At 37.3% G+C, this 16,561-nt stretch overlaps 1 protein-coding gene across 3 annotated transcripts in view; it reads right to left on the reverse strand.

Annotated features, from left to right (window-relative positions):
* Positions 1-16,561, reverse strand: part of crtc1b (CREB regulated transcription coactivator 1b) — a 162,280-nt gene that overhangs the window by 32,083 nt on the left and 113,636 nt on the right. For 2 of the 3 annotated variants that reach the window (XR_007936490.1, XM_051935055.1), the window contains exons 11-12: positions 6,292-6,393; positions 2,975-3,061 (exon numbers count right to left, since the gene is read on the reverse strand). Coding sequence is in view for 2 of the 3 variants with exons in the window: in XM_051935055.1 (XP_051791015.1) it covers positions 2,975-3,061; positions 6,292-6,393 (189 nt within the window). In the remaining variant the exon portion in view is untranslated. The remainder of the gene's footprint in view (positions 1-2,974; positions 3,062-6,291; positions 6,394-16,561) is intronic. The other variant, XM_051935056.1, reaches the window with a different exon arrangement.

Raw genomic sequence — 16,561 nt, forward strand, 5'->3', positions numbered from 1 at the left:
AGATAGATAGATAGATAGATAGATAGATAGATAGATAGATAGATAGATAGATAGATAGATAGATAGATAGATAGATAGATAGATAGATACTTTATTAATCCCAAGGGGAAATTCACATACTCCAGCAGCACAAAATAGTAAAATGCTAAATCTTTTGTAATTGAGTATCTGACAGTAAAGCTGGAACACTCTTGATACAATTTGGCAGTTATGGTCTGGTACTCATCCTGATGAACTGCATAGAAATGTTGGTTTTGTGTATAGATTGTTCACTTTGCTTTAGCACAAAAGCACCAAAACTATTAAACAAACTTATGATCCCTTAAAATTTCTTGATGACTAACATTATGACAGATATAGGTTTGGAAAAACCAACTTTCTATCTAAATTAGCTGAAGCAATACAAATTAGGCAAGGAAAATGTCTGACCATTGCACAAATAGTTTTATGCTTGTGCTTCTTCGCTTCTGGCACATTTCTGTGCAGTGTTGGCAATGAACAGAATCTTAAAATGGGATCTGTATGTCAGGATAGCTATAGAACATTCCTCATACTAAAGTGGTTTGTTAATATTTTTGTGGTGTTTTCTGGCCATTATGCCATTTTTGCAATCAAGAAGAATGGTAGGTGAAACTATGTAAAATGCATTTATCCTTAAACAAAGCTTTATTAGTTATAGTAAATAACATTCTGTAGATTTCTTAAAAGTCACAGGTCAGTACACTGCACTCATGTGCAAATAACATTAATGCCAGGCTCATTACAGACTGACTATGAAAACCGCAAAACATTCCAAAGCACCAACATACAGATAAGTCCCTTTAACTGTAAATGACACTGACATACAGTATGTGCCCAGTTGTTTTGTAGAATTGGTCAGTTCAGGCCAAACTGTTCATCACGAGTGAGGTTTGAAACTGTGGTCCTTCTACCAGTGGCAGAAACTGAAGCTTTCATTTTGGCTGCTAAAAGCACAATATATATTTGAATATCTGAATATAAATATATTATTTTAGTATTTTAGTAATGCAAGTATTTTCTTGCATTGAACGTTTGCTTGCTTCAAAGTGGGCGTCATGGCACTCACATTTAGGGTGCAAAGTAGAAACAGACCAAACACTTCAAAACACAAGGACTATACAGGTGCTGGTCATAAAATTAGAATATCATGACAAAGTTGATTTATTTCAGTAATTCCATTCAAAAAGTGAAACTTGTATATTAGATTCATTCATTACACACAGACTGATGTTTAATCAAATGTTTATTTCTTTTAATTTTGATGATTATAACTGACAACTAATGAAAGTCCCAAATTCAGTATCTCGGAAATTAGAATATTGTGAAAAGGTTCAATATTGAAGACACCTGGTGCCACACTCTAATCAGCTAATTAACTCAAAACACCTGCAAAAGCCTTTAAATGGTCTCTCAGTCTAGTTCTGTAGGCTACACAATCATGGGGAAGACTGCTGACTTGACAGTTGTCCAAAAGACGACCATTGACACCTTGCACAAGGAGGGCAAGACACAAAAGGTCATTGCTAAAGAGGCTGGCTGTTCACAGAGCTCTGTGTCCAAGCACATTAATAGAGAGGCGAAGGGAAGGACAAGATGTGGTAGAAAAAAGTGTACAAGCAATAGGGATAACCGCACCCTGGAGAGGATTGTGAAACAAAACCCATTCAAAAAGGTGAGGGAGATTCACAAAGAGTGGACTGCAGCTGGAGTCAGTGCTTCAAGAACCACCACGCACAGACGTATGCAAGACATGGGTTTCAGCTGTCGTATTCCTTGTGTCAAGCCACTCTTGAAAAAGAGACAGCGTCAGAAGCGTCTCGCCTTTGGACTGCTGCTGAGTGGTCCAAAGTTATGTTCTCTGATGAAAGTAAATTTTGCATTTCCTTTGGAAATCAAGGTCCCAGAGTCTGGAGGAAGAGAGGAGAGGCACAGAACCCACGTTGCTTGAGGTCCAGTGTAAAGTTTCCACAGTCAGTGATGGTTTGGGGTGCCAATTCATCTGCTGGTGTTGGTCCATTGTGTTTTCTGAGGTGCAAGGTCAACGCAGCCATCTACCAGGAAGTTTTAGAGCACTTCATGCTTCTTGCTGCTGACGAACTTTATGGAGATGCAGCTTTCATTTTCCTACAGAACCTGGCACCTGCACACAGTGCCAAAGCTACCAGTACCTGGTTTAAGGACCATGGTATCCCTGTTCTTGATTGGTCAGCAAACTCGCCTGACCTTAACCCCATAGAAAATATATGGGGTATTGTGAAGAGGAAGATGCAATACGCCAGACCCAACAATTCAGAAGAGCTGAAGGCCACTATCAGAGCAACATGGGCTCTCATAACACCTTAGCAGTGCCACAGACTGATCGACACCATGCCACGCCGCATTGCTGCAGTAATCCTGGCCAAAGGAGCCCCAACTAAATATTGAGTGCTGTACATGCTCATACTTTTCATGTTCATACCTTTCAGTTGGCCAACATTTCTAAAAAATCCTTTTTTTGCCTTGGTCTTAATTGATATTCTAATTTTCCGAGATACTGAATTTGGAACTTTCATTAGTTGCCAGTTATAATCATCAACATTAAAAGAAACAAACATTTGAAATACATCAGCCTGTGTGTAATGAATGAATCTAATATACAAGTTTCACTTTTTGAATGGAATAACTGAAATAAATCAACTTTGTCATATTCTAATTTTATGACCAGCACCTGTATAGATTTCATTGTGGGACCCCAAAGAGCAATGCTATGAATGATGACCTTATGTTTACCTTTCAAGAGCTTGAAGCATTTTTCTGAATAACTGCAGTAGGAAAACTTATTAGATAGTTTTAGGTATATTAAATGCAGATAAAAGCAACAAATCCATACATTTCAGAAAAAAACAATAATTATGGCAGCATAATAAAAATAATACAAAATTTTAGAGCAGCAGAATGCATCAGAGTAACTTACCTGATGGGACAGAGCATTTGTCTGTCTAGATGCAAGTTGCTGATCATAGTAAGAATCTCCAAACACACTACAGAGGATGGAGGTGTGCTAAAATGAGAGGGCATAAACTTAGTAAAATTTAACACACTGGCAGACATGGACAACAGAGGTATTTAGGACTAAGATGTTAAACAACAGTCTGGATCTGTAGTCATAAACATACATCAATACAAACAAACATATAAACATATCTGTGCCAGACTGAAAGAATGTATAAAGAACTGAAAATACAAGGTTCAAAATCTAATTGGAAATCTGTTATTAAATCCAAATGAATATGTGAGTGTAATTTTACAGTAAACACCTGGAGGTGACTTCACACTTACACACACATACTAAATTAGAGCATTTTACAAGCCAGTCATCTCATTATACAGTGCTGTACAACTTGAAAGATCAACTAGTTTCATAAGAATTTCCAAAATAATTTAAATCCAGCTAAACTTTACAGATCCAGAAATAATGGCATCCTTTCACGGAAGTATTTTGTGCCACATTTACCTCAATAAAAATTACTTTATTGATGTGTAAGGCTGGCATGTGAAACGTCTTATTAGTCTTGGCCACAAAACTCACAATTCAAAACAACATGCAACATCAGATTCAAGGTTATTGCTGGATATAACCTATTTGTAACCACTTTTGTGATGCAAAAGTTTGATTGGGCAATCAGTTAAGGATTATCTGAAAAATGCATAAGCAGGAATACAAGAACGTAAATAAGTTAAAAGAACATCTAACTTTTTAAATGTGGCAAAGACGAAAATATTTAATTAAAGATATATTAAGTTCTAATAAAACGTTTGACAATATGCAAGGTTGCATCCTTATTAGGGGTGTAATGGTTCACAAATTCCACAAGTCATTTGTATCATGAGCACACAATAATTCAATGTAGAAAAAAATATTAATTCACATTTTGGATATATACAATATTTAACAAGTTATAAGGAAGCTGTGGAAAAAGAGTAATTTTGTATTCATAACTTTATTAAAAAAACCTGGATAATAAAGCCTTTTTCAAACTGAAGGTAACCTGAAAACACCAGTTACAAGTAACAACAATAGCTGGAGCAGTGTGGCGAGCATGGGTCTAGGAACAACTTGTCCTGTGACCAAAAGGAACAATTTTTCCATGGTCAAGTAAATCAAAGTGAAATCAAATCAGAATGTGTAGAGCATCGAAAAAGTGTTAATATTCAAGATTTGCACAGGTGGAGGTGTACTTCCTTTCCAAATTTATGGCAGCAGGGCTTAAGGAAATGTGACAATGCTGGGACCCAGCATTCTTGTTAAGACAATGGAATTGATCAAATTTTGTAATAATTATTTATTTGAGTGGTACTTCACTTGTGTATCTAAAGGCATACACAGTATTTTATAAAGCACGCACCACCTTACCTACAAAAGTGAAATTAATAGATTTAGCTCTATGCTACTTAAACTATTTCAATTAAAGAGAATTGGCAAGTTACACATTTTTTTGGAACTCTTCAGTTATCACTCTGAAGTCAAAACAGCCTTGCAAATGCTGAGTCTACCCAACATTCCATGATAAACCACCACAATGTAGTTAACTTATTTTTACTTTGAAAATTTTCAAAAAAAATAAATTATTGATAAGTATGTTTTTAAAGATAGAGTATTAATTAGTATAGCAAATTAAGTTATATCAGTTAATATACTCTCTCTCTCTCTCATTGCTGCCTTTTGCCAAGTGTATTACGTGTCATGATATCTTTTTTATTGCTGCCTTTATCTTTTCTTATTTTAATATATCTGTGGTAAAAGAAAAACAGAAATGAAACCAAACTAGTTCAGAACCATTACACCTCTAACTCTTACAGTAAAATAAAATTTAAAAGTACAAAGTCCTAAGCTAAGTTTGAACAATACTGTAGCTGAGAATGAAATGCCAAAACTATGTATTAAGCACTATATTACGATATTTATTAATTAATACAACTCCACATATTAACATTAAAATGTGCTATAAATCAAAACACTTCTTAAGATTTAATCAAGAGGAAGAAATAATGTATTGAGCAGCTACACAAGACCATTTTAAAGATGCATAATGTCACCATAAAAAAAACAATATTTATCTGTTAAAGTTAGTGCACCAAATTAAAATGGACATTGTGATATGCAAATAAGATATGTGCCAAAAACTCAAAGAAATCTTACATTTTATAAAAACAAAAATCACATAAAAGTGATTTTATTGGTATTTAAATTTAGTTAAAATGTTGCAGTCATGATAAAAATTATCTCATTAATACTGTCATATTCAAATGAGAACAATTATTCAAGATGGCAAAATTGAGTATTAAAATAAATAGGCCTCTAAATCTATACCAATAATAACTGCATTAGGTTTTAAGTAATAAAAGTTATAATGATATTAGCGTTTAGATACAAGCTGATAATGTAAGGCAACGAATAAAGTGTAAATGTTTAACAATCTTTTGCATATGAGTATAGGCAGTGATGAATTTTCAATGCCTCATGTAGACTCTAATCTGAAATGATATGCTTAAAATGAAATTGTGAAACAGACTATACTGAAATGTTAAAATTATCAATGCTTTGGTCTAAAATTTCCTGCTAGTACTCTTATGACTGCTTTCAAACTACAATAAAATTGCAGATCTAACATGTTTTTAATTGAATATTGCCGAAAAGCAGACCTCTTCATAAGTAAGAGAATATACTTATTACTATAACTAAAAAATCCGGTATACAGGTGTACTTGCAAAAATTATTTTTAATTTGCAATTTTTATATGTATAAATACATAAATAATTACCTCCACCCTGACAGAAAGTGGGCTGGAGTTATTGGCAGCCGGTGAAATGAAGATTCATTAAAAACCAGCAACAACCTAGAAAAACATGGAGGTCACACACAAGTGTTTTTTTTTTTTTTTTTTTCCTTTGTTTCTTATTCCAAACTGGCCGGACAGCAGTCCTGGTTGCCATTGATGGGATGCTTTAGGGAATACATTTCTGCCATCCTCAGGAGGTGAAGAGGGACTTTTCGAGATGAGATCCGACCGCCCAGAAGGCGGAGCGGCATCCCAGGAATTGCATGGCTGCTGTCGAGCCTCATGATATAAAGAAACTGAAGCACACAGCAGAAAGAGAAAAAAAAAGAAAAAAATACATAGCAGACAAGCACAATGGAAGTGGTCGCCCCAGGTGGGACAGGGAGAAGTAGAAAAAGAAAAAAAAAAAAAAAAAAAAGGCGAGGTCCCTTCGAAGCACATTGGCCCTTACTTGAGGGGAGCTGCCAGGAGAGAAGCCTTGATTGGAGACAGGAGAAGTGGGAGACTGGTTGGCAGGAGAGCCAGCATTACTGCGGTATTGCTGGAGTGAGGCCTATAGGGCGATACAGAGGTAAAGGCTAGGCTGATCAAACAAAAGCAGTAGCAACAAAAGCAATTTGGCGAGGCAGCAGCTACTGAGAGGACTGAAGGACTAAGGAAGTCACTAGTGAAGGCGCTGCCTTGCCTTTTCCACTGGCAATAAAAATTAATCAGATGAATAATTAAAATGGTATAAACTTGCATATTTTCAAAACTTTAATAAAAATGAAGTGTATTCACGAAAAGCACCACCTTATTATCAATGAGTTTCCAAAAGGTGGCAGAGATTAAGAAAAAAAAGCTTCAAATGAGGGTGGAAGTTATATATATATATACATATATAAGTGTTTTAAAAAAAACTCAAAACCAGCAATTATGCTCGTGTGCACAAACTACTGAAATGTAATAATTTCAAAACATTAATGAAAAAACATAAAAATACAACCAAAATACTGAAAACATTAGCAAGTGACGGACAGTATGATAAAATACCTTAATTAACCCTTAATGGGTATATTTTCTGCATTTTAAAATAATGTGTAAGAGGCACTTATTTTAAGTTAAAATAACATTAAAATACAACATACAAACTACATTATTAAAACGTCAAGACAACAAATAATCCAGAAAAGTGTCATTGTTAGGAATTGTTACTGGTATTAAATATAAAAAATGGGTAATTTCAGATTAGAGGGGGAAGCAGTGACAAGAAAATTAATAAAATGTGTAATGAGTAAAATTTACTAAAATGACAATAAACTAGTTGTAGGAAAATATTTTATCATTTACCAAGAGTCCATCTAACACTGCACCCAAAAATGATATTTTTTATATGTTACTTACTTCATGTGCTTTGTAGTGAGGCCGAGAAAATGTTTTAATTTCATGTTTTCATATAGAATGGAGAGAAAAAAAAGTTTATAATATAATAGAAGCCAATAGTGACCAACGCTGCACAGTGGTAAACAATGTGAAAAACATCAATGGGAGAAAAAAAAAAAAAAACTTGCATTACCCGTGATGCAAAATCCACATGTAAGTCATCCAGTCATATGTATAAAACATGCAAAACACATGCCTTTTTGTTATAATATCATTAAAAATACACTTCTGCAATAATCTATCTAATTGTTAATAATCTCATAAACAGGAAAATAAAGCCTCAAGGGATTGCATTTTAGAACTGAAGACAAGACTATTAACCAATGAATTAGAGGGAGAAGCAGGTTTAGTAACTAACATGGATGTTTTATATTGTAGGCAGTTATAAAACATCATTCACTAATGGCTGCAGTCATGTCAAACTTTCTTCTCTCCATTCTACATGACAATATGACATTCAAATATTTTGTCTGCCACTAAAAAAGTACATGGGATAAGTAACATACAAAAAAAATTACTTTTGGATTGACAGTGCTTTAAGTATCATTAACATTTATCCTTTATTCTCTACATATCATCATTAATAAAACTTTCAGTACTGTAAATATTAGTAATGTTTAATAAGAACTAATGAACAATAAATACCATGGAGTACTTTTGGAAAAAAAAATAGTAATACTGATTACAGAATCCCAAAAACGCACGTTCTCTCGTCTGTATTTTATACACGGTATATATACACACACACATTTATATATATATATATATATATATATATATATATATATATATATATATATATATATATATATATATATATATATGTACACACACACAAGTAAAATTCCATTACAATGAATATCGTTGCAACAAACTTTTCATTACAACAAAGTATTTTTATGGTCCCGACAGTTTCCCCATAAGACAGAGTCTACAGAAATCTTGTTACTACGAAATACATTCAGCAGATACATTCATTACAACGAAGTGCCCAAAAGACCTTGAAATGACTGAAACAATCATCCACAGAGCAGTTAGTTCTGTGGTCGCAGCTCAGTTCTGCACAATGATCCCTGAACATTGTAAATGTTTTTCTTTCTTCGAATTTTCCCCTTATTTTTTTTTCAGTGATACATTTTTTTTTGTTGTGTTTGTTTTCTGTTTTTTTAGTGATACATTTTGCTTGTTGCTCATCAACATTTGAAAAACATCCATTGGAATTTAACTTATTGTCACCTTTCTACTGAAATAGCAGACATGAAAAAACGACAACAGTTCACATAAGAAAGAAAAAAAAAAAACTTGAAATTTTTGCGACTCAATTCCGGCAAAAAGAAAAAAATGATATTGGCAGTGAATTCAGAATTTCGCCATCGCCATTATCAACTTTTGTGAAAGACCGAGCAGAAATAGAAGAAAAATCTCAGGTTGCAAACCTTGAGCCTCAGCGCAAACGTATGTGAACTGCTTCATTTGAAGACGTCGAAAAAGTGGTTTTTATGTGGTTCAGTGACGCTCGTTCAAGATACATTCTTATTAGTGGGCCACTCATTCAAGAAAAAGCAAAGTCACTGTCAAGCTCCTTGGGCCATGAAGATTTTACTGCCAGCTGGGGTGGGCTAATTCACTTTTGGGATTGTTTCGGAATTGCAGCCAAAGCAATCTGTGGAGAAGAATCTGCAGTTCCAATTGAAAAAGCAAATGAATGACGTGCAGGTGAAATCAGGAAAATCATTTCAGCTTATGAGCCTGAAGACATCTACAATGCTGATGGGACTGGAATCTTCTACCAGCTGCTACTAGGTAATCCATTCCCGGATGGGTTTATCCATTCCCAGGAATTCGGGAATCCCGCATTTCATTCCCGGGCGCCCGGGGATGACACTGTGCACGGGCATCTCACAAGTGAACGATTTTAGAACGACCGACACTTATTTTTAATAATACTACTGTAACATGTGGACACAAATAAAAGACTAACCTTATCTACAAGCAGTTCTTGCTGTCATATAAGTATATGTATCTAGTTAGTTGCAGTAATAAGAGTGTAGAAAGCACAATGTGTCCAGCGTACGGTCATCCAGGCTAGAGCGCACCTTCATGCAGAGTACGCCAGCCGCTAAGAAAGCACACTCTGCCTTCACTGAAGTAGGCGACACAGTCATCAGATACTGATACATTTGTACTAAACAACACCCGCGCTTGCCGTTGCTCTGAAACACCGCCATTTCAGCTTTTACTGATGCATTCAGTTTCTTGTCATCATTCTGTGATGGCAAGTTTCTTGGTACAGATAATGCAGAAGAAACAGACTGATGCATTGCAATTTCAAGTTGCTGTTCAAAGCTGTTGTCTGATGAAGTGCAAGCTGCAGCAATGGCGCCACCTTAATTATTTTCAACTATAACTCTGTTATTTCTTGATCGATTTTTACACGCTACATATGCGAGCTTGACCATTCCCGTTTTCCCGGGAATTACAGCAGTTTCATTCCTGGGAATGTGGGAATGAAAAATGTCCGGGGAGCCTGGGAATGGATTCCCTAGCTGCTACTGCATTGCACTTCAGCACTCAAAGGTGATCCGTGCCGAGAAGGAAAAAAAAAATTAAATAAAGGTTGACAGCTCTACTTTGCTGCAATTCAACTGGCAGCCGCAAAGTTATTCCTCTCATCTTTGGAAAGTCAACCAATCCTCTTTGTTTTAAGTGCGTTACATTCCTTCCCTGCGAGTATAAAGCAAACCAGTAATCTTGGATGACAAGACATTTTGGGAAACTGGCTGCATCAACTTGACTAGGATATTGTGACGCGCGAGTCAGTCTTGCACACACGCACACACACACACACACACACACACACACACACACACGCACACACGCACACACATATATATATATATATATATTACTCACAACTTGGGGCAACCCAATTATAGATCTCTTGCAACTCAAAGTTTAAAACACTGTTCTAAAATTAGGATTGAACTTTTGTAAAAATAATACTGTACTTGCTCTTTATTTCTGGCATGGTTAAATCTCTTTCTCGCAGGACGTATAATGCTGCTCACGTTGTGAAGGGGGGGGGTGGTTGAACAGACGCTAAGGAGAAGCGATTGGATCATCTGCTGGCTTGTTGCTGCTGCTGGCGAGCTGCGTTGATCATTTAAAAGCCTGTACAGCAGCTGTCCTTTTGCCACATCGCGTCTTTGCCGCTCGTGTTGTGAAGGGGTGGGGCTTAATGCAAGCTAAGGAGAAGCGGTCGGATCATCTGCTGGCTTGCTGCTGCTGGTGAGCTGCGTGTTCTGCTTGTCGCTGTTTTAAGAGCTGGGAGCACATGAAGCGTGTCTACCAAAAGCATTCCAACAACTGCTAGGTTAGATGTCCATGAACTTGTTTTAAATGTTGTCTCACTGCCGTGTCTCTCGTGGGATGTCAAATTGTCTTCCGAGAAGATCACGCCTTGTCTCCCTAGTCTCCCTTCCAAGATTTTTATATATACAGTACTGTGCAGAAGTTTTAGGCAGGTGTGAAAAAATGCTGTAAACAAAGAATGCTTTCAGAAATATAAATGATGATTGTTTATTGTTCTCAATTTACAAAATGCAAACTGAGTGAACAAAAGAAAAATCTAAATCAAATCAATATTTGGTGTTACTACCTTTTGCCTTCAAACCAGCATCAATTCTTATAGGTACACTTGCACAAAGTCAGGGATTTTGTAGGATTATAGTCAGGTGTATGATCAACCAATTATACCAAACAGGTGCTAATGATCATCAATGTCACATGTAGGTTGAAACACTGTCATTAACTGAAACAGAAACAGCTGTGTAGGAGGCTTAAAACTGGGTGAGGAACAGCCAAACTCTGCTACCAAGATGAGGTTGTGGAAGACAGTTTCATGTCATGGCAAGATTGAGCACAGCAACAAGACACAAGGTAGTTATACTGCATCAGCAAGGTCTCCCCCAGACAAAGATTTCAAAGCAGACTGGGGTTTCAAGATGTGCTGTTCAAGCTCTTTTGAAGAAGCACAAAGAAACAGGCAACGTTGAGGATCGTAGACGCAGTGGTCGGTCAAGGAAACTTACTGCAGATGAAAGACACATCAAGCTTATTACCCTTCGAAATCGGAAGATGTCCAGCAGTGCCATCAGCTCAGAACTGGCAGAAACCAGTGGGACCCAGGTACACCCATCTACTGTCCGGAGAAGTCTGGCCAGAAGTGGTCTTCATGGAAGTGTTGCAGCCAAAAAGCCATACCTCCGACGCGGAAACAAGGCCAAGTGACTCAAGTATGCATGAAAACATAGGAACTGGGGTGCAGAAAAATGGCAGCACGTGCTTTGGACTGATGAGTCAAAATTTTAAATATTTGGCTGTAGCAGAAGGCAGTTTGTTCGTCGAAGGGCTGGAGAGCGGTACAATAATGAGTGTCTGCAGGCAACAGTGAAGCATGGTGGAGGTTCCTTGAACTGTTGGGGCTGCATTTCTGCAAATGGAGTTGGAGATTTGGTCAGGATTAATGGTGTTCTCAATGCTGAAAAATACAGGCAGATACTTATCCATCATGCAATACCATCAGGGAGGCATATGATTGGCCCCAAATTTATTCTGCAGCAGGACAATGACCCCAAACATACAGCCAAAGTCATTAAGAACTATCTTCAGCGTAAAGAAGAACAAGAAGTCCTGGAAGTGATGGTATGGCCCCCACAGAGCCCTGATCTCAACATCATCAAGTGTGTCTGGGATTACATGAAGAGACAGAAGGATGTGAGGAAGCCTACATCCACAGAAGATCTATGGTTAGTTCTCCAAGATGTTTGGAACAACCTACCAGACGAGTTCCTTCAAAAACTGTGTGCAAGTGTACCTAGAAGAATTGATGCTGTTTTGAAGACAAAGGGTGGTCACACCAAATATTGATTTGATTTGGATTTCTCTTTTGTTCATTCACTGCATTTTGCAGTTAGGTCCATAAATATTTGGACAGAGACAACTTTTTTCTAATTTTGGTTCTGTACATTACCACAATGAATTTTAAATAAAACAACTCCGATGCAGTTGAAGTGCAGACTTTCAGCTTTAATTCAGTGGGGTGAACAAAACGATTGCATAAAAATGTAAGGCAACTAAAGCATTTTTTTAACACAATCCCTTCATTTCATGGGCTCAAAAGTAATCGGACAAATTAAATAAATGAAAATAAAATGTTCATTTCTAATACTTGGTTGAAAACCCTTTGCTGGCAATGACAGCCTGAAGTCTTGAACTCATGGACATCACCAGATGCTGGGTTTCCTCCTTTTTAATGCTCTGCCAGGCCTTTACTGCAGCGGCTTTCAGTTGCTGTTTGTTTGTGGGCCTTTCTGTCTGAAGTTTAGTCTTCAACAAGTGAAATGCATGCTCAATTGGGTTAAGATCAGGTGACTGACTTGGCCATTCAAAAATTTCCCACTTCTTTGCTTTAATAAACTCCTGGGTTGCTTTGGCTGTATGTTTTGGGTCATTGTCCATCTGTATCATGAAACGCGGCCCAATCAATTTGACTGCATTTAGCTGGATTTGAGCAGACAGTATGTCTCTGAACACCTCAGAATTCATTCGACTGCTTCTGTCCTGTGTCACATCATCAATAAACACTAGTGTCCCAGAGCCACTGGCAGCCATGCACGTCCAAGCCATCACACTGCCTCCACCGTGTTTCACAGATGATGTGGTATGCTTTGGATAATGAGCTGTCCCACACCTTCGTCATACATTTTTCTTGCCATCATTCTGGTAGAGGTTGATCTTGGTTTCATCTGTCCAAAGAATGTTTTTCCAGAACTGTGCTGGCTTTTTTAGATGTTCTTTAGCAAAGTCCAATCTAGCCTTTCTATTCTTGAGGCTTATGAGTGGCTTGCACCTTGCACTGCACCCTCTGTATTTACTTTCATGCAGTCTTCTCTTTATGGTAGACTTGGATATCGATACGCCTACCCCCTGGAGAGTGTTGTTTACTTGGTTGGCTGTTGTGAAGGGGTTTCTCTTCACCATGGAAATTATTCTGCGATCATCCACCACTGTTATCTTCCATGGACGTCCAGGTCTTTTTGCGTTGCTGAGTTCACCAGTGCTTGCTTTCTTTCTCAGGATGTACCAAACTGTAGATTTTGAAACTAGTAATATTGTAGCAATTTCTCAGATGGGCTTTTTCTGTTTTCACAGCTTAAGGATGGCTTCTTTCACCTGCATGGAGAGCTCCTTTGACCACATGTTGTTTGTTCACAGCAAAATCTTCCACATGCAAGCACCACACCTCAAATCAACTCCAGGCCTTTTATCTACTTAATTGATAATGACATAACAACGGACTTGCCCACACCTGCCCATGAAATAGCCTTTGAGTCAACTGACCAATTACTTTTGAGCCCCTGAAATGAAGGGATTGTGTTAAAAAATACTTTAGTTGCCTCAATTTTTTATGCAATCTTTTTGTTCACCCCACTAAATTAAAGCTGAAAGTCTGCACTTCAACTGCATCTGTGTTGTTTCATTTAAAATTCATTGTGGAAATGTACCAAAATTACAAAAAAGTTGTCCCTGTCCAAATATTTATGGACCTAACTGTGTGTATATATATATATATATATATATATATATATATATATATATATATATATATATATATATATATATATATATATATATATATATATATATATATACACATACATACATACACACACACACACACACAGTGGAACCTCGGGTCATGAACGTCTCAGACCACGTACAAATCGGGTTACGACCAAAAAGTTCGCCAAACTTTTGCATCTGTTCACGACCACACACTCAGGTGACGAAAAAGCCAGTTTCCCTTCCGGTTCGTACGGGCCGATGATTTCCGCACGTGTTCAGCCTTTCCTTGTGCATTCCCTGTGCAGCGAGCAAGTGAGAGAGAGAGAGTGCGAGAACGCGAGCGAGTAAAAGAGAGAGAGCGAGAGTGCAAGTAAGCGAGCGAGAGAGAGAGAGAGAGAGAGTGAGAGAGAGCCCAAGCAGGGGTGTTTTGGCTGACACTCAGTGGGGCAGAAGGAAGCGGTTGCTCCAGCTGAACGATCAAGGAGCTGGAGTGACCAGTAGAAAGAAGTAAACATTTAGTTTACTATTACACTGTGCATTCCATGGTATAATTAACTATTTTTGTGCTTAAAAATCTTAAAAAAATATATATATTTACATACAGCTTGTACGGTCCGGAACAGATTAATTGTATTTACATACAATCCTATGGGGGAAATTACTGAGGGGCACGACCAAATCGGGTTGCGACCAGAGTTTTGGAATAAATTACGGTCGTGACCCGAGGTTCCACTGTACTAGCTGTAATCCGTGGCTTCGCCCACATAGTAATGAAAAAGGACAAACTTTAAAAATCAATAGACATTGGCACTATATCTGATCGTGTTAAGCTCTGAAGGGAAAGCGTTCCCAGTGTGGGGAGAAATGCACATGGCCGTGATATCTCTGGCAATCAGCAGCTACCCTCTAAAACACATGGAGCTCTGATCTCTCTCCCAAAAACGTCAAACGTTACTCCTTAACAATCTGTAGATGATAATGCCTGATGAACAAATAGGTATTGCTAGCTAAGCGGAGGCATGGTGCACTCCATGGCGAGATGTAGACTAACTCGAACAGAGGCTGGCAAGTGAACGAGGAAGGCCCCGTCCCCCTGCTCTCGGCCCACAGCCACTCTGTTGGATTTGCATAAATACATTGGTACCGCAAGCGAACTATGAGAGATGAGAGAAGTTGCAAAATCAACCGGAAAGTTCAAGCATATTATAGAAAACAACCAGATCTAAATCCGTTAAGTAATTCTCTCGTGAAAAGCAGACAGACATACAGACAGAATGTGCTCGGACCACGAAATTTTTAAAACCATTTCTTAGCGAGCACCTATGGGCCAAGGGTAACCTTCATTCCAAATTTCAAGTCCCAAGTGCTCATGGTTCGGGAGATTTCGTGATGAGTGAGCCAGTGGTATTTGGCTTTTTTTATATAAGCATCATTTTTGAAGATGTGCTTGGTGAATGATTCAAAGTGCTATTTGACAGTTTTTTTTGCACCACACCCAAAAGAAAGCATGCCTAAGAACTGAAAAAACAAAGCACTGAATTCACTCAAAACAGCATTCAATTATTATTTAATAAATGAAATTTCACAGAACATCACCACAGGGCTCTTTATTGTTAAGTATATTTTTCACTAACATAAAGATAAATTGTTTGACAAAAATTGTATATAACCTATTAGAATTTTGTACTGCTACGTCAAAAAGGCTTATTAAATTTAGTTAGCCAGTGCATTACTGAAAGCCAGAAGTGATTAAAAGGATTCTGCAGAATGTAGTAGTGGATTAATTTCTACACCTTTCTTCCACCGGCTTTAAAAAAACAGCATACCCTTTGGGTTTGTTTTTTTAAAAATTGGCAGGTGCTTTTTTACGACAGTATATTTGAACATGCCTATATATGATCTTCTCTATAAACCATTAAAAAAAAATTATGAAAAGTGTGAGCAATTAACCTTTTTAACTAGTAAGTTTTAGGGTTACTGGCAGAAGGACGATATTCTTGCAGCATCAGGGGATAGTCAGGAATCAAACTAGAATGATTTATTACTGAATGACAAATGTTCATTTGGGTAAGACAGTATATCAGTTTTCCTCACATGATTAACCTTTCTGAAAGAGTGCAGGAAACTGGACCCAATCATGGCATCAGAGAACAATTGGCAGGAATGAAACAGGGCACATTCATGAGGATACATACTCACAGAAGTCATGCCACTTCAGTTTCACAATTCAACCTAGCCTTGCCTACATGTGGTTAAGATGTAGTAAAATGACCAAGAAGAAAAATCACCTGCAAACGCTAAACAGTATATATAAATATGCAACTGTTTCTTCCCCTTTTCAAAAAGTTCAAAACCATTAATTAACAACATCTGTGCAATTACTGATGTAGGCAATAAAAATACCCTATTGATAATATTTGTCTCAGAGTGAGTAACATTTCCTCAGGAAGAACAAACGCCTAAACACTGTGACCTTAATTCCTTAATTTTGATTCTGTTCTTGCAGAGTGGAATTAACCTTTAAATGATTTTATATTATTTTATGACACCTATCTAATGCAAATTCCACAATGTTCTGTTAAATAAACGCCAACAATGCAATGCGATGTTAATCAGAGTTAAGCTCTAATGCGAGTGCTATACTTCTGGAAAAGTCTCCAATTTCTAAAACA

Source organism: Erpetoichthys calabaricus, chromosome 12 (genome assembly GCF_900747795.2).
Source record: "Erpetoichthys calabaricus chromosome 12, fErpCal1.3, whole genome shotgun sequence".
Classification (NCBI taxonomy): Eukaryota; Metazoa; Chordata; class Cladistia; order Polypteriformes; family Polypteridae; genus Erpetoichthys; species Erpetoichthys calabaricus.